Here is an 18,627-nt window from a genome sequence, read left to right on the forward strand (position 1 = left end):
ATCCTAACTGCATGGTACTTATTGAAGTCATACCAGTACAAGCCCTTACCTGTAATATACTTCCAAGTTGTTTATGAAAGAACTTTACAAACTCTTTGCTCTCGTCGTTCTGCTGGGTAAGCGTCAAAACCATGCGTCTTACTGACGTTAGAAGCTGAGAAGAGCATACTTCATCCATGCGCTCCTGAGAAAAGCCCTAGTTGGTTAGGATATAACTTACCTTGTTTAAAAAACATTAATCCACATAATACGAGATTGTATTTTTCTTGCATAAGCTCTTCAGCTTTTAGAGGCACACTTGGAAACTTCGCTCGTAAGAAGAGCCAAACTCCCCCCTACACACATCGAAAGGTTTGCAAATTTTGATTCACTATAGCAGATACCAGCCAGTAAATGAAACTGGCTGATTCAACATTTGCCATCACTTCCTTTCTGTACTTTAAGGAACTACTCATGCCACGGTTTCCATATTGCCTGTATTCCTATTTGCAGTTCAGTTCCTTTCAACTACTCTCACCACCACACTTCACCTTCCATCCAACTTCCTCTGTGTTATCTTCTAACTTTTCTAAGCCTTGGCACTGCTGACATCCTGTGCATTGTAGGGTATTTAGCAGCCCTCTGGCCTCTACCCACTAGAAGCTAATGGCACCCTCCACTCTCCCAAGTTCTGACAACTAAAAAACATACCCAGACATCACAAAATGTTATTAGGGTCAAAATCACACCCAGTTGAGAACTACTGTCCTTTCTTAACAAGCCCCTTTGGGCAACTCTCTTCATCACCTTCATCTTCCTTTAGAAGCACGTGCAAGCTACGTAATAACCCAAACCAGAGCTAACTCTCTGAGGTGAGTCCATGAAACATCCTTAGCAAGGAACCTCAAGGCTCGGATCCTCTTTCTGCCACTGAACTCATTCGGGCAGGTCCTCTAACCTTGACGCAGGTTAAGTTTGTGGGTTTTTTCCCCTTCCATTAAATGTGTGGCCAAAGGTAGCCAAACTAGATGATGTCTAAGACCCCTTAAATCTAAGGATTTAGGCTCATTTAAAAAAAATTCATGTGTCAAGGCAGGCAATTAAAAAGACAACAGTCCCTGTCTTCAAGGAATCAAATACCAGTGGAGGAGTCGGATCATGAATACATCAATCACTACAAGCTACGCACTGTCCAGTAGGTGATACTTTTAAACTGCAGGGACTGTTTCTTACTCATCACCTAGCACAGCTGCTGGCTCACAGGACATACTCATTACTTGCTGAATAAATAAGGATCATAAAAGAAGCACACACTAGGTGCCCTAAGGAGCTGTGGTAGCATATCAGAGCTCTGAAGAAAGGTCAGTCAGGCAGAAAAGAGTGACAGCATTTTATATTTTCAATGATGACTAGTTGTACAAAGGGCTGATACATGAAAAAGAAATGGCAGGTATAGGAGATGTTGAGTAGTTTGAAATGAGTATTTATCTAGATGGAGAGCAGTGACAGATGAAGCTGGGAAACGAAACCACATGCAGTGGTGAAATCTCTCGACTTCAAAGATATTAATTAAGGTTATGCTATTGGAGAGAAGGAAGTAAAACTAACTGCTCTTAGGGGCAAAATCAACTTTTTAAAAAATCAATTTTTGATTCACAGGTGATAGAGGTTAAGAGAAAGTTAGGAAGTCTAGCTTAGGTGACTGGGTGTAAGGCTGACACTAACAAAGAAGTTCTATAATCTTACCCAAAAAGTCAAGATTTGAAGTAAAATGAGACATCATAAAAGAGTTAAAACCAGACCATTAGTCCTACTCATTTTGTTGGCCTCAGAAATTGTCTGAAATGCTAAATTTAGTAGGGGATCCTTATGAAAGGATATAACTTAATCAGACACAAAATTGTAAATGCAATAAAATTTCCTGAGATGGTTGCATTCCGTACACATAAAGCTAAGTCATTTATATTTTTTAACACTTAGAAAATAACTGTACATATCAAATAAATATCACTACCAATATACATAATTTAACCAAAAAGCCATGTTTAAAAGTATTTATTGAATTACAATAAAACAAAAACCTAAAAGAAAAATGGTAATGCTTTGTTGTCTATGCCTAAGATAGAAGCAAGCAATAATCTGAAGAGTTTGTCAATTTACTTTAGGGAATGGTTTCAAATTCTTAAATGAATATCTACCTATCTATCTATAAGAATATATACATATTCTTATAATTTATAGGAATATAAATATGTGAGAGGGTGAACACATATTTTAACAAATGCACAGGGATAACGGATGAAACTGATGTATTTGTCTTATCTCCTCAGATTCCCTTCATCTAGTCTCTGAAGTCCTTCTTGAGTGAAAATACTAAGAAATCGAGAGACATTAGTCTAGTGGGGAGATACAGGAAAATAATTGTGATACTTTGTCGTAAGTGCTGTAATAAAAATATGTACCAAGTATCCCAGAAGCAGAGATGAGAAGGAGAAATCCTGCCTGCCAGTACACGCTAACATACTTCTTCAGCTGGGTCCTCGAGGGTGTGACTGCGTGAGGAAGGGTGAAGGGCATTCGAGGCAAAGGAAGTAACAAGGGCAACGTGCCTTTTTGAACAACGTCAAGTAGGATGCAAAGGTATGTGGGAAGGAATAGTTACGAGGCTGGGACCAGGCTATAAAAGTTTTATGAGCGATGCTGAATCTGATCTGGATTCCATAGGCCAACTGTTTTCAAACTGTATTTCAAACTACACTTGATCAGTTTGAAAACCACAGTCAAGGTTTGGTGGATTCATTCACTTAATAATTCATTAAGTATTTACCGAGTACCTACTACCTGCATGTACTATACTTGGCACTGGTAAGACAGTGACCAAAACAGTTTTAACACCTCTGATGTGAACCTTCCATTACTTCATGGAGCTTACATGTAACAAGTGAGACAGACAAAATAAATAAGCAAATATTAAATAGGTTATAAGGTGACAAGCACTATGAAGATAAAGAAAAGCAGATAAGGAGTAGGGGAGATCGACTCACCCAGTAAGTAACATTTGACTAAAGCCTTGAGGGTTCAAAGGAAAAAGCCATGCAGGTATGTGAAGGAAGAGCATTCCAGGTAGAAGTATCAGCAAGTGCCAAAGCCTTAAAAGTGCTAGCAACGCTAGCAGGAGAGTTGAAAGATTAGAAGAGGAAGCAGAGACAGAAAGAACCATTTGGAGCTGCTGTGGGTGCCCAGGAAAAGGCTAAGTTTTTCACTTTTCTCATGGAGTAATCTGGGCATAGACAGATGGATCCTCTCTCTCCTCTTGGCTATCACATCTCTTCAGAGAAAGCAGTTTCTATAATTGCCTTTTCAGAGATCTGTCTTCTCTTAAAATATTCCAAGGAAAGCAATTACTTCCACGGAGGGAAGAAATGTAAGTATATGGAAACAACTTTCTACTGTCAACATCTTACACATTGGCAAGTACAAGTAGGTTGTAAGAAATGAGCCCAATGACAACATACTTTGTAGTTTCCCACATCTGAATGAAAAGACCGTCTTTTCATTTCTAATTTTTTAAATTTCCATTTTAAATGAGAATGTAAAAGGGGCCATCTCAGAAAGAAGCCCCGGCTTGCACGCTTCTTCCTCTCCCCTTTCTATTGTCATTAAACAAAATTAATGGTACTGCTTACTATTCTCACTGTTAGTAGGAATACAAATTGTTAACCTTTCTGAGGGACAATGCACATAAGGCCCCAAAGCCTTAAAAATATTCATACCCTTAAAGCTCGAAATTCTGTGTCTAAGAATTATTTCTGAGGAAATAAAAATGGGATGTGTATTTAAATTTAGCTAAATCATTTAAGTATTATTCATAATAGTGAAAAAGAAACCAGAATAAACATAAATGTTTAACAACAGCAACTGACAAAATAACAGGAAATTCTGTTCTATGAGTACTCAGCCCTCACAGTAGCAATCAACATAGCTCACTGCTGGCAGTCCTACTTAGTCAACTCTGGCTCTTCCTCTTTTGCACCACTTTTATACGTTTGATCACCTGATCCTGGGCCCCAGCTCTAGGCCACCTTCTCTTATCTAGTGCTGGGCTTCAGGTGACTCTACCTACTGTTAGTAGGACCAGATTTCCAAAATATATCCCAACTGTCTACTTCTCCCCATCTTTAGTACCACACCCTTGTCTAAGCCATTATCATTTCTCACCTGTCTCATTGTTCTTCTGACCCCTATATTTAATTCTCCATAAAGAAACCAGACTTTGTTTCTCTCTTACTTAAAACCTTCTAGGAGTTTCCCTTCGAACTTCGAACAAAATCCAAACTCCTAACCATACCTATGATGTTCTATGTAACTGGCCCTTCCCCCTCCTCCAACACTCTCTCACACAAATTTCCGAAAGCCACGTGGTCCTTCATCCAGTTCCTTAACACGCCAAGCTAGCTTCTAATTTAAGGCCTTCCTCTGTCTGCCATGATCTTGCCTTAAGCTGGCTCCTTATGCACACCCCTGCTTAAATGTTCCCTCTTTAAAAAGCCTTCCCTGATCATCCAGTCAAAAACAGACACCATCACATCACCATATTTTAATTCTCTGCATGGCATGTTATATATCTACTTCTATGTTTTATATTTCCTTGTATTTTCAATCCATATTCTCATCTTAGCACGTAAGCTCCATGTTAGCAAACGTCTTGACTTGTTCACTACCATATGCCAGGTTTTGGACAAAGTAGGCAACTTACAAATATTTTTGAATGAATAATGAATCAATAGCGCATAACCATTAAAAAATACATTGTAGAAAATAGCAATTCAGCAAGATGTTTATATTATTAATATCTGAAAAAAAGCAGAATGCACAAATATATGGACAAAATATTACAGAAAGGCTGACAAAATATTGATAGGAGTTATCTCTGGGTGACAAAATTACGGGTGATTTTTAATTTTCTCTTTTGCTTACCTATTTTCTTAATTTATTACAATGGAGTCTTCAGTATGAATTTAAAAAATAAATACAGAGCAGTTTATTTATTTTTAAAAATTAATTGCTTACCTTCAAAAAGGGAATGACTTCTTTCATAATTGCTTTAATTTGCCGGTCCAGTTGCTGCGTATCAATTCTAGGACATGGGACGGCAGAAACTTCACTTACAGGTTGCTGTGAACTCTGATTTTCAATAATAGGAGTTTCAGCTTTAAAAAAGAAAATGCTGTATTAGCAAAATAAAGTCTATGATGTTCTATGTATACATTTATGCAAAATTCTGATTTTATGCTAAAATGACACAATTGAACAGCCATGTAGTTCTAGTACCCCTGATAATTAAAAGAAAAGTGGTCCAAAAAATCCGCATTACACATCACGTGGGGCTCTTAATTTTTTATATGTGGAGCGATGAGTCTTACTTTTAATCAATTCAAGAACACACCTTCTAAACTATCAACTGTAGTCGGGGCAGCAGCACCATCCTCATCCTCAATAATCCTGCAGGTGCATCTGACACTGGCGTTGCTGTCAGCCTCAGTCTTCATGCGCTCATATTCTCTCATTCTGGCTAATGCTTGATCTAAGTGAATCACAGTGTTCCCTGCATATGGAACAGAAATATTCTAGAGGATATAAAAGCAAGCTTTTTCATGTATTCCATAAAATGTATTAATAAAAAAATAATGCCTGAACATAGGGAAGAGAAACTAGCTTAACAAGTTCCAGATACTGTACTATTTGGGTACTTGGCATACATTATCACATTTACTTAATCCTTAAAATAACCCTATAAAGTAGATGACAACACCCTCATTTTCACAGAACTTAAGTGACTGCCCAAGGTTAAATACAGAATCAAGAATTGCAACGCAGGCCTCTCAGACTCTCAAGTCCATACATTACTTCACATAAGCAGTACAACAAAATCTAATTCCAAAATGTCATACAAATTCTGATGTAAATAATCCAACCTAATACATGCAATTAAGGTAGGGAAAAGACCTAGGAATGAGATTTCCCAATTCTTCTTTGTCCACTTCAGACAAAGCTAGTGGTGAAGGATTGTGAATAAACAATCAGCTAATGAAACTAAACAGGTAGGATGCAAAACCTCTTGGCAACTCAGAAAGTAGGGACAATTAAGGGAGAGAGGGTTGGCTACAGAGTGATTTTTCTCTATAATGAGATGATCTCAGTACAGACTTGACAGGTTTTTAATCAGAGGGAGCTAGGGCCTAGAGTCCTCATAATTAGGGTAAGGCAAAAGGAAAACTTACTGCTTACTAAAAGGTAGGTACCTAACGATAAAGCAGGGCTTGGCCCTTTTCTTTGTAGCGGAAAAGCCCTTTGAAATCATCTAAATCTTGTTCTCATCATCTAAACAATCACTACAATTATAGAACATTAGATTATTCTATCAACTAAGTGCCCCGGAAGTCTGAATGATTGAATACTTGGGTATAGTTTGATGTGCTACAGTCTGGAAAATGAATCAGGCACCTGGGCATCTTTCTTTTCTCTAATTTCCTTTCCAAATTTAGGACTTGGGTTTTTTCTCTCTGACCTATGCAACCCTCTAGGCTTTTGTTTTACTACTGATGTAAAAAAATGCAATGTGCCATGCCTCAGAGTTACCTGGGTTTGCCACTATAAATTATACATGCTAAAAAATATCAGTTCTTGCCCAAATTATGAAATTAACATTTTTATTGAAGATGTGATTGGATGAGGCATTGCTACCTCTGAATTCTTCCTACTGATTAACTGGAAGATCTTAAAGGATGACCTTTAAGGGAAAGGAAATTAACATTCTCTGAACTTCTATTAGGCATGCTAGAGAGTTCTGTGTATTTTTCACAAGAACATAGCAAGGTAAATAGGACCCCACTTCCTTAGTATATGCAGAGAGTCAGAAAGGTTAGATGATTTGCCCAAAGTCAAAGAGTTAACAATTCTTGAATTTAGACTTGACGGATGGATAGACTTTTAAGTCCACATTCTTTCCACCACATCCTGCCTTTCTAGACTTGTTTCCTTATCAATGCCATTCAAAGACTATATTAAAGTTGTGTTCTAAGATTATAAAAATTCTGCTTACCCAGATCATCTGTTGCAAAAGGCTCAAAATTTGAAGATACAGACATGACACTAGCATTATCAGCATCATTTTGCTCACTTATTTTATGTGTTTCTCTCTCAAAGTTCTTCTCAAAAGTTTCCTAAGTTATAGTTTAAAAAAACAAATAAAAGTCACTAATATTTCTTTTAAAATTTTATGATTAATATTAAAAATTTAACATAGAAACTAAGTATTTGCATAAAACACTTAAAACTGTGATATAATCAAAGTTATAAAAAGTTGAATACAGAGTCACAGAGAATATTAAAATATTAACTAACCTTGCAGAACACTTTGTCATTATGGAGATGAAAATACACAGGGCCAGCTACTAATTAAATTCTAACTTGGAAAAGGTAACATTATTTCTATACCATCAGAGAAACTATCTTCAAACTCTAACAATGCCTAGTATCTTACTATGATATCTGGTTGTCTCAGAAGAAAAACATGACAGCATCATTCATATTTTTTAAAATTAACTTTATTGAAATATAATTTACATACAACAACGCACCCATTAAGTGTACAGTTTGATGAGTTTTGAAAAATATACGCACCAACGCAACCATCTTTCCTAAATATAAAGACCATTTCCACCAGCCCAGAGAGTTCCTTTGTATCCTCTACACCCCACTCATATGATTTCTATTACCACAGATTAGTTTTGCTGGTTCTAGAGCTTTATATAAAATGGAAGCACTCATTATATACTCTTCGGTGTCTGGCTTCTTTCACTCAGTATGTTTCTGAAATTAATCCATGTTGTTGTGTGTTTCAGAAGTTCATTATTTTTTAATGGCTGAAATAGTATTCCATTGTATGGATATACCACCGTTTGTTTATCCATTTATCTGCTGATGTTCCAGTTTGAGGCTATCATGACTAAAGATCCTATGAACATTAGTGTACAAGTATTTGTGGATATGTTTTCATTTCTCTTGGATGAGTACCTAGAAGAGAAATTGCTGGGTCACATGCCAAATTTATGTTTAACTTTATAAGAAACTGCCAAACTGCTTTCCAAAGTGGCTGTACAATTTTCACAATCCTACAAGCAGTGTGAGAGCTCCAATTGCTCCAAATTCACACCAATACTTCTTATTGTCAATCTTTTAAATTTCAGCCTTTCTAGTGGATGTGAGGTAGTACCTCATGTAGTTCTGATTTGCACACTGGTCATTGATATATCTTCTTTTGTGAAGCATATGTTCAAATCTCTTGCCCATTTTTTTTGAGTTGATTTCTTACAATTGAGTAAAAGTTCCTTATATAGTCAGGATTTGTCTTTTACACAGTCATTTGCCAGATATATGTACTGAGGTTGTTTTCTCCTAATGGTATCTTTTGAAAAGCAGAAAGATTTTATTTTTATGAAGGCTGATTTATCATTTTTTTTCTTTTCATATTTAGTGCTGTGTCCTACGAAATCTCTGCTTATGTCAAAATCATGACGATTTTGTTTTCTTTTAGAACTTTTATAGTTTTAACTTTTCCAGGACTGTAAGTAGTTTCAAATTAATTTTTGTGTATAGTGTGATTAGGAGAGAGCCTCAATTATATTTTGACTATAACTCATTTAACAATTGTGTTCTTTCCTAGCTACTGATCTTTTAAAGTTTTCTCTTAAATTATGAAATGAAAGGTTTGTCCCTGATTAAAGGTAATGCAGGCATTATGGAACATGTTTTAAGAAATGGAACCATTTTGCTACTTCTTTAAGGTAGATGTGCCTTTGCCATTTTACAGCACCCTGGAGTAGAAGATGCAAATTGTTTCTTCCTCTTCCTAAATCTCAATTCCTCAACCTCCTTGACTATAATCCCCAGATGTCTACTTTAAGTCTCTCTTTCACGGCATGAAGACTTTTACACACTCTGAAAGGTATGTGTAAAAGCTCCATAAATGGAACTCAAAGGACCTTGGCCTAGAAACATGGAGAATGAGACTCTATATCCATCCAGTATGGTAACCACTAGCCATGCAGCTATTTAAATAAAATTAAAAATTTAGTTCCTCAATTCCATTAGTCACTCAAGTGCTTGATAGCCATATGTGGCTAATGGGTACTGTATTAGACAATGAAGATATAAGACATTTCCATCACTGTAGAAAGTTCTACTGGATAGCACTGCTCTAGATCTGCTAAGACATCTACTTATAAAGTATTACTGTATCTTTAAATTTTAACTTTAAAACCTTGTCAGGTTAACTTTATCATAAATTGTAGCACAATTTTCAAAATTTACTGTTGATGATGCAAACCAATGGGCTCAAATCCTTTAAAATAATTGGAAAGTAATGCTGCCTATCTGCAATTTGGATAAAAAGAAAGGCACTGGAGTTAAGGATACAAAATTACTAAAAAAGATTTCTAAGAACAGACACTCTTCATGCTCCCTCAGTAAGTTATTTCAATGCCTAATCAACTTAAATGTAACCTAGTATCTCCTATTTTTTATGTATACAGCTGGACCACTTTTCATTTCCCACAAGAAAAGAGAACACAATTTTCAACTAGTTAAAATAACAATTAATCCCAAGTAGCAATTAGTTACATTAATTTGTATTTGCTATTATAAAGTCAATCAAAACCATGTAGTTTTTGCACACAGATTTATGATCATAGTAGTATAGGAGTTGGAGCCTAATGAAGAAAAGTTTTAAACAGAAAAGATGACTTGGGGAAGTATTGTTTTAAACAAGAGTAAAATAAAAGAGCAAAAATTTGAGAAAAAGTCCTCAATAATTGTAAGGAAATTACTATACATGAAGAAGAGAAGATGATCCTTTGAGAAAACACGTTTTCAGAAACAAACGTATGTTGTCATATTAATAATGGGCAGAAACACAGTAATATGCTTCCAACTCTATACCTATAGCAGGTATTTGCTAATCAATTATGGTACTCTTATCCATGAATATCCAGGTGCTGAAGTTGGTATAAAAAAGAATGTACTTGTTATCCCAGGACCACACATAATCTTTTACAACAGAATCAGGATCTGAACCTTTAAATAGGTGATTTCAAATGCCTAGTTCATTATCTCCTCAGTATCCTCGTAGTTTGCCATACAGTCATCCAATCCACTATGTGTGAGGTAGCTGTTATTTGGAGGACATAGTTTACTGAAAAGATACATTTTCCTCACCACTCTTTTCCATTTCCAGGCCCTTTATACTTTACTCAAAAATTTCTTCAGCAATTTTAATATATTAAATTACATTTTCTTCCAGGCTTTCTTTTGTCTAGGTTTCTCTTCTAACTCAAAGACTAACTCAAGTTATCCTGTATTTACTCAAGGGTTCTTTGATCTAACTGCTGTCTGGTTTACTCAATGTCTTGAACGAAGACAACAATTTTTACTGAGTGTCTATTATGACTTAACTCCTATGTTGGACAAAGGAGATATAAATATGGCTATTTTAGACCTTATAACCTATCATTAATTTTTCGTGTTTCTGACTGCTGTCATATTGTGACTGAATTTTATACCTCACCTCAAAATAAAGCAATACATTACACTCAGCTTTTTAAAAATGCTAAAAACCAAATATATTAGGTATATTCACAATTTATTAACAACCTACTTAACTTTTGTTAGCTGCATACTGAAATTATGTCTACATTTCATTAATCATTATCAGCTTACATCATCAGTAGTAGCAAGGCTTTCACTGGGAGTAAGTTCTGAGTTTGATGCTATCCAAGTACCAGAATTCACTGACTTTATGTTTTCCCCTTCTTTTTCATGGTTCTCAGAAATATGTCTGGATACTATGTCCTAAATAAGGAAATAAGATAGCTATGAAAAACATTTGTGTTTAATCACAAAATTAAAAGTAGAAGTAGATACCAGAACAAATTCAATACTCCTGACCTCAAAGGTTAACTATGAGAAAGACATAACATTTAGGATAAAACGCTAAAAAATTGCTCAGAAAAAGATTTTATCTAAAGCTACTTAAGCTATATAAGATTATTAAAATGGCATGGAAATACATAAAAAAAACAGATCAAAATACTTATGGAACAAGGACATACTTCAGTCTAAGAAAGTAACCAGACAGAATGGTGAAAAACGGCAATACCAGAAAGCACGGGGGAAAAAATGGTCGGTACTAGATACCTGCAATGCATATAAAGCCCTCTGTCTCAAATAGTCTGTATTCAGTAGCTGAAGTTCATGGAAGAGTTCAATAAGAAAATGTGGACGAGATTCATTTTGAGAAATCAATGTAGCTACTTCAGAATAAATGGTATCCCGCAAAGCTTCAAACATGGAAAAATCACTCCCGGTTTCTGGAAGATAGAAAAGATCAGGAAATTAATATTGATGAAATACATTCCTGACCATTTCTTTTAACTTGCAACATTACTCTCACCTTTAAATTACTTAAAACACAATTCTATTTCAGAGCTTTTAAAGTAGAATAAAAATCTTAAAATTACCAAAAAAAAAAAAAAATCCTAAAAATATCAAGATATACACTAAATATTTACTAGAGAAATAACATGACTTAGCATTACTTAGAGCAAAGTTATTTCTCAATGGAAAATTTTACACATTTCATAGGAATAATCAGCAGAAATCTTTCAGCACTTGAATGAAATAAGCAAATTGCAAACAATTTTCTTTTTTTGCTAATCTGAATTTTTTTACAGAAAAGGAAATTCGTTTATTTTGTTAATGTTGAGAACAAACTAAATGCTGCCAAGGAAACATACTATTTTAAGGCTTATCTAGTTAGGTCTACTGATTCTCAAATCTCCACAATCATGCTGTACTGATGAAAAACTGAATTCGTAACTATAACAAAATAGGTCAATTTTACTACAGTGTCTTACTGACATACTCATTATAAGTTGGAGCAAGCAGTGAGGCTTATGAAGTTTTCAGTTTCACAGAATCTAGGCATCACTCTATTATTTAGCAACAATTCTGCTACATATATTTGTTTATAGCAAAGAATTATCACCCTTAAAGGTATACACTCATACCTTTACTTTTAAGAGCACAAATTAGAAACTGTTCCCATTTTGAGTTCTCTATGGAAAAAAGAAAAATTTCCCAGTGTTCTTCTAGCTATCAAATTCTGTAACTTTCTAGAGTAATAGCAGAACCAAAAGCAGCTACATATTCAAGTTCTACAAAAATCAGTGATAAGTTTTCAAGAAAGGGAATTTGAAATGTTGAGTGTTTTAATACATTGTGCTTTCAAATAAACATGCAAAGATCATTATTTTAAAAATTCACTTTTTTCAAGAGAGAAATTTTAAAAATGCAAAGCAAATGTGCTTTAATGAAAAAACTTTCCATTAATTTACTAGGCAAATTAACATCCTCAGGCCTCAATTTCCACAAGTATAAAATAATAAGGGTAATAAATATGCAACTTCCTTATCTTGCCTCAGACATTTATGAGTATAAAATGAAATGATATACTAAAATTCTCTTAGTAGTTTTAAAATGTTCAAATGTGCTATGTTACTATAAAAATATTTATTATGAGCAGGAACCAGAACTATCTCTGTAGGAAATCTCTATTTATAGGAAAAATCCAGGTAAGAAGATAGGATAGCACACAAACTTTCCCAATTTATACACTATTTTGTAGTTTGATCGGCTGTTTTAGAAAAAGTTTTTTATTTTAAAGATATAAGAACAAAGCATATTTAATTACCTCTGTATGTGATAAAATTATCACTCTAAATTATATATCAGTAAAGATTAAATTATTCCCAAATAATGAATTATGCCAAACATATGCTTCATCTCTCCCGCCTACAATAGAAAAGTGGAAAGTTTTTGCCAGTTTCTCCTCCTGGACTAAAATGCATTAGTTTAGGCTAGAAAAATCCTTGATCTGAGCCAGATTTCTCTGACTCCATCTTGTTTTTATCCTACTTTCAGAGTTCTTTTCTTTAGGAAGTACCACTGATACATTTAGCTTCCTCCATGCTAGGTCCTTGTTTTTTTTGTTTTCTTTAAATTCCCCTAGAAGTTCATACAGGCTTTTCTTTTTTACTCATGTATAGCACAGGAGGCATTAAAGAATATTTACAATTCTAAATCATACAGAACCATGTCTAAAGAAAACTCATAGTTTAAGGACAAAAATAGCATTCTGCAATTTTCCATGATCTTTATTTATCATGGTCTTTGCATGTCATAGTTGTTTTTGTTCAACGGTTTTTTTTTTATACATGTTGACTGGTAAGGAAAAATAAGAACTACAACAGAAGTCATACACAATACTTAACACTGTAAATCAGAGCTAAGAATAAAAATAACTATATTTTTGTTTCCAAAAAAATTAATGCTCGTAAGCATTTAAAGAATACAAGATAAATAACTTCAAATAAAACACTAAATTATAAAAACGTTTTCTGTTACCTACATGAATGTGTTGGTTATGTTACATACACTAACAGAAAATGAAAATAAGAAAAGCAGCCAATTTTACCAAGTAAAGAATTATAAATGAAAACCTTCAGAACTTAGTAAGTATGAATTCTTTCTCTTTTACCAGCCAAATAACATATATACACTAAACTAAATCTAAAAAAATAATTAGAACAATTAAAACTAAGGATTTTTAGGACCAGTGGAAGAATTAACAAAAAGTGGACACCAAAACTAAGCAGATTGTTACCTGGCGCTTCATTGCATGCATTTCTGTTAGACTGCTGTAGTATTCTCCTAGCATGTGCTGTAGGAAAGGGCAGACATAAGGATGAACGTAAAATGTGTATGAATAGTAAAGACAGGGTCTATAACATGAATAAATGAATGAAAAAAAGAAATAAGCAAATTTCTTTAAAATAGTTTGCCTGAACTGAAATGTTATCACAAGCTATGGTTTAAGCTCTGTTTAAAAATAATCTCTTCAGGGAAAATATCAAAAGATCTGCTATAAACTTGTGTTGATGTGACTGAGGATGACTATCGTAATGAACGTCTACCATTCACTCTTAGACGCACACACACCAAAGGAAACCTCCCATAACCCCCGAGGGAGAAGAGGGCTGTATACAGTTCAATACTAGCAGCCACGTAAGCTATATCTAATGATCATATAACAAAAACGACTCTCACGCGCTATAAGGAATTTTAGGGTAATGGTTAAAACTATAACTCTTTTTAGAAAAGATGAATTATTTATATTATTCAAACATTTTTTTAGTTCACCAAAATTTGATGGTTATATGTTTCTAAGTGACAGTAATATTTTGGTAACTGACATCTAAGTTATTAAGCCTATCAATTTAGTGCCTTTCTCCAACCTCCACCCAACTGTTTACTGTTTGAAGACATAAAGACAGTGAAAGGAGATGGAAACTACAAAACTTTGGTAAAACGCTCAGGTCGGAACAATAGAATTTATACGTTTGACAAAAGGATCTTGGACTTAACAGGAGACCAGGATTGAAACTTCGGCTCTACCATTTGCTAGCAATATGACCTTGAAGAGGTCATTTCAAAATATGAATAAATGTGATGTTTCTTTTCTGATTACAAAAGTAATAAATACTCATTATAAGTTTTAGAAAATATAGAGGAGTTTAAAGATAATAAAACCACTATTAACATTTTGACGGATTTTCTTCGTTTTTTTTTAATACAGATTTTTGTTTAAAACAGTTGGAATCATAATGTTCAGTCAACATCTAAATCCCACTTTCTTCTTTTCACTTTTGTTTCCTTAGGATGGATGCCTACAAGTACTGGGTTAAGGGCATGACTTTTTTCCCAAAAAACTGTACCAGTTTATATTACTGGTCCTTTATAAGCACTGGGAAAAAACAGGCACCCCCTCTGATCATATTTCATCATCTGCACAATGAAAATAAAATGAATTCAAAGGATTATGAGGCTCAAATGAGATGAGTAATTTGTTTAGTTTGTAAACAGGAAAGCATACTACAAATGGTAGCTACTATTATCACTTTCACCGAGGGTCTTACTGACAACTGAAAATGTAGAGTCTCTATTTACTGCCTCCCTCCGCGTATTTCTTTGAGACGTACGTACTTATTCTTTATAAGTCAGGGGTGTGCCAGTACTTACTTAAACTAAAATGGCGGCAAATACTTATGACTCCATTCATTCAATAAACACTCACTGAGTGCCTACTATGTGTCAGGTTCCATGCTAACATTTAAGATACAAATATGAAAAAATATTATCTACTTCCAAAGGACTCAAAAAAGTGATACAGACACTTAAACAAGTAAATACTACATAATGTGATACAGGAAACAAAAGAGGTTTACACAGGCTATGACAGAAAAACAAAAAGGAGAAAGGGTAACCTCTCCCAGCGTGGATTTGGATACAATTCCAGAGTTGCAGAATTTAAGATTTTATTTAAGAGTCAGCAGAGAAAAAGGCTTACAAAGAGCAAAAAGGACTTGAGGCAGGAAAGACAACTGCTGAGGTAAGACAACTGCTGAGGTGGCTATGGGAAAACTTCAGTTCAGTGCCACTGAAAGAGTCAAGTTCAAGGCATAGGGTGTGAGAAATGAGTCTGGAGAGGCAGGCAGGAATCAAATCTCTGCTGGTCAGATACGTTACGTTGAGGCATCTGGACTTTCTCCTGCAGGCATGGTGAAGGCCAAAGATTTTAAGCCGGGGAACGATGTGATTTTATATCCAACTTTTATTCAGATAATATTTTCAGAATTTCAAATTAGGAGTACCAAATTAATGTCAACTATACTTGTTCATTCAGAATTTTATCAAAATGCATCAAAAGTATCACAATAACAATATATTTCCAGTTTACACTTCTTGATATTAAGAACTGTGTACTGTAAACTCTACTATAAAACCTTTCACATGATAGAAAAGTGTGATAGATTAATTTTAAGCTTGTTTTAATATAGCTTTTCAAATCTAAGGTGAAGAAGTCCTTAAAGCAAACCAAAAGAGAACATACCTGAAGATATTTCTGTAGACCTACTACATCTTATTACTTTTCCCAGCTGCTCATGATTCTTTCTGCTGAATACTTTTGCTTGAACAGGCTCTTCAGTCTGGGCTGAATGTCTGTTCCTACTTTTGCAAGGTTCACATGTGCTAGACATACTGGCACTTTCATACCCTTGAGTAAAAAAAGTGACAACTGTTATCAGTTGCAACTAACTCAAACTGCAAGGGAAATTGATTTCCACAGTGAAACAGTACAGGTCACTCAATTTAGAATGCTGTGAAGGCCTGGTATAACTAGAAATCAAAATAGTAAGTTTCAGAAAAACCTTTGCGATAACCTGTGGAGGTATAGGATAATAGTAATAAATTCTAACACTTCATTGTCCTTCGATATTCATCTCAATGAATACATCCCAACTCAAACTACATCGTAGACTTTATATAACCCAAATTCTCTACTAGACTCCAAGCTAACAATTTTTCACTATTAGGAAATACAAGAAAGAATCACATCTAATCTATATATGTCCATGGTAGACAGAAGAATAAGGGGCATTAAATAATCAGATGTCTGCTTTTGTATACCTTTTGTTTAATATGACTTGGTATAAAGCCTTCCCCACCCATAAGTTATACATATATTCTATTAACTCATCCGAGTTTTGGTATTAATCTTTTCTTCAGTTACTTTTCAGCATCTAGCACAAGGTAGGAATTCAACTTTATTTTGTTCCACATGGATAGTTGATTACACCTACCCTTTTCCCACTGAATTACAATGCAACCTTTGTCAATATATTAAATCTCCACATTTACTGGGTTTTATTTCTGGGCATTCCATCTGTTTAACTTATCTATTCCAATGCCACAGAAGTTTTACACTATGTTTAAACACTTGGTAAGACAAGTCCTATCTAGCTTCTTTTCTTAGCTATTTTTTGGACACTGGTCCTTCCACAGAAGTTTTGAGATCTTTCTCCCCAAATTTCAAAAACAATCCATGAGGATTCAAAATAGAAACACATGAAAAGTATTAATTTGAGGAGAATTTATTTATTTTGAAATATTTATTTATATATTTATTTGGCTATGCCAGGTCTTAGCTGCAGCACGGGGGATCGTTGTTGCAGCATGTGGAATCTTGAGTTGCAATTTTATACATTCTAACTTAAGAACATAGTTATGCTTTTATATTTGCTTAATCTTGTTTCGTGTTCTTCAAAAAAATTTTTATAGCTCTCGTACATTTCTTGTTAAATTTATTCCTAAGGATTTTTTGTCCCAGTAGCTTTGGATACTACTATGAAAAGAATACTCCCTGCCACTTCCATTTCTACTGGGCATTACTATGATAGAGAAAAATATTTACACACTTATTTCATAATCTTATTTCATAATTACTTTACCAACTTAGCTAACTCAGCTAGCTATTTTCCAGTGTCTCTCGGGCTAGCTTACAAAATATACACAATTTGTTTCCCTCCTTTTCAAATATTTATTCCAATCATTTAATCTTGTCATAATACTTTCCAACCAATGCTAAATAATGATGGTGGTAGAGAGGGAATCCCTGTTCATTACTAATTTTGATAGAGATATCTCTGGAGTATTTTCATTTACAATAGTGCTTGTACGTGGCATCAGCTAACAGCCTTTATTATATTTAAATAACTGCCTCCCTTTCTAGGTGCATTTTCATTAGGAATGACTTAAAATTTTATCTAACCTACCACTATGATTACATGACTTCTGTCCTGTAATGTGGTTGATATAATCAATTATGTTGACAGATTTCCTGATAATAAATCACAATTACATTTCTGTAATAAACCCTGTTGATAACAGTCTCATATTCTTTTCATATACTGGCAGATTAAATTTGCTAGTATTTTACTTTTGAATTTACATTAATAGCTGAGATTAAACTACTGCTTTCCTTACTGAACTGTTACCTCTCCTTTTCACCTTCCCTTATATAAAGGTCTCTATCTGATTCATGTTGTCTCTATAGTTTTCTTCAGAAAGGATACACCAGTATCTTCTTTCATCTTAACAGGTGAAGAGTCTCTTGTCGGAGAGTAGGATTCTTGAGTTGTAGTACCTTTTTGTCCACGAATGGATGTCATTTCACTTCTACTTTTTTAGGTTTTAAGTAAGACTGTCTGATGTCAGTTTGTCTTTTTTCATTATATGTTCTTACAACCTGGAAGCTTAGAAGATTTTTACTTTTTCCTCGGAATCCAGGAACTGCATCAGTCTATACACAGGGGAGAAGGGGTGTGTAATTTCTCTCCCTGCATCCTGGCTGGGCAACAGTCAACTATTTTGATCTGCAGCCTTGAGTCTTTCTTCATTAAAGATTCCCCTTTATTATTTGTTGAATTACTGCCTCTCCACCTTTTTTTTTTTTTTTCTCCTTTAGAACTCCTTGTATATCAGATCTCCAAGATTTGTCCTTAAGCCTCTAGTCATTTCCCTCTTTACTTTATCTCTTAGTACTCTTTGCTCTGTGTAATGACATAGTTCTTCCCTTTAATTTTCTAGGCCAGTAATTTGGAACTTAATAGCATTTGTCCTCTTTTTCAAACA

The 18,627-nt window shown here is 34.5% G+C and overlaps 1 protein-coding gene across 40 annotated transcripts in view; it reads right to left on the bottom strand.

Annotated features, from left to right (window-relative positions):
- The window catches only part of PCM1 (pericentriolar material 1), a 92,708-nt gene that overhangs the window by 14,112 nt on the left and 59,969 nt on the right, over positions 1–18,627 (bottom strand). For 23 of the 40 annotated variants that reach the window (XM_067022338.1, XM_067022341.1, XM_067022339.1 and 20 more), the window contains 8 exons: positions 16,046–16,210; positions 13,760–13,816; positions 11,233–11,405; positions 10,756–10,887; positions 7,082–7,202; positions 5,426–5,584; positions 5,050–5,189; positions 50–184 (listed from right to left, as the gene is read on the bottom strand). In XM_067022338.1, the coding sequence (XP_066878439.1) occupies positions 50–184; positions 5,050–5,189; positions 5,426–5,584; positions 7,082–7,202; positions 10,756–10,887; positions 11,233–11,405; positions 13,760–13,816; positions 16,046–16,210 (1,082 nt within the window). The remainder of the gene's footprint in view (positions 1–49; positions 185–5,049; positions 5,190–5,425; positions 5,585–7,081; positions 7,203–10,755; positions 10,888–11,232; positions 11,406–13,759; positions 13,817–16,045; positions 16,211–18,627) is intronic. The other 17 variants (XM_059049412.2, XM_059049411.2, XM_059049410.2 and 14 more) reach the window with 2 other exon arrangements.

This window comes from Kogia breviceps, chromosome 20 (genome assembly GCF_026419965.1).
Source record: "Kogia breviceps isolate mKogBre1 chromosome 20, mKogBre1 haplotype 1, whole genome shotgun sequence".
Lineage (NCBI taxonomy): Eukaryota > Metazoa > Chordata > Mammalia > Artiodactyla > Physeteridae > Kogia > Kogia breviceps.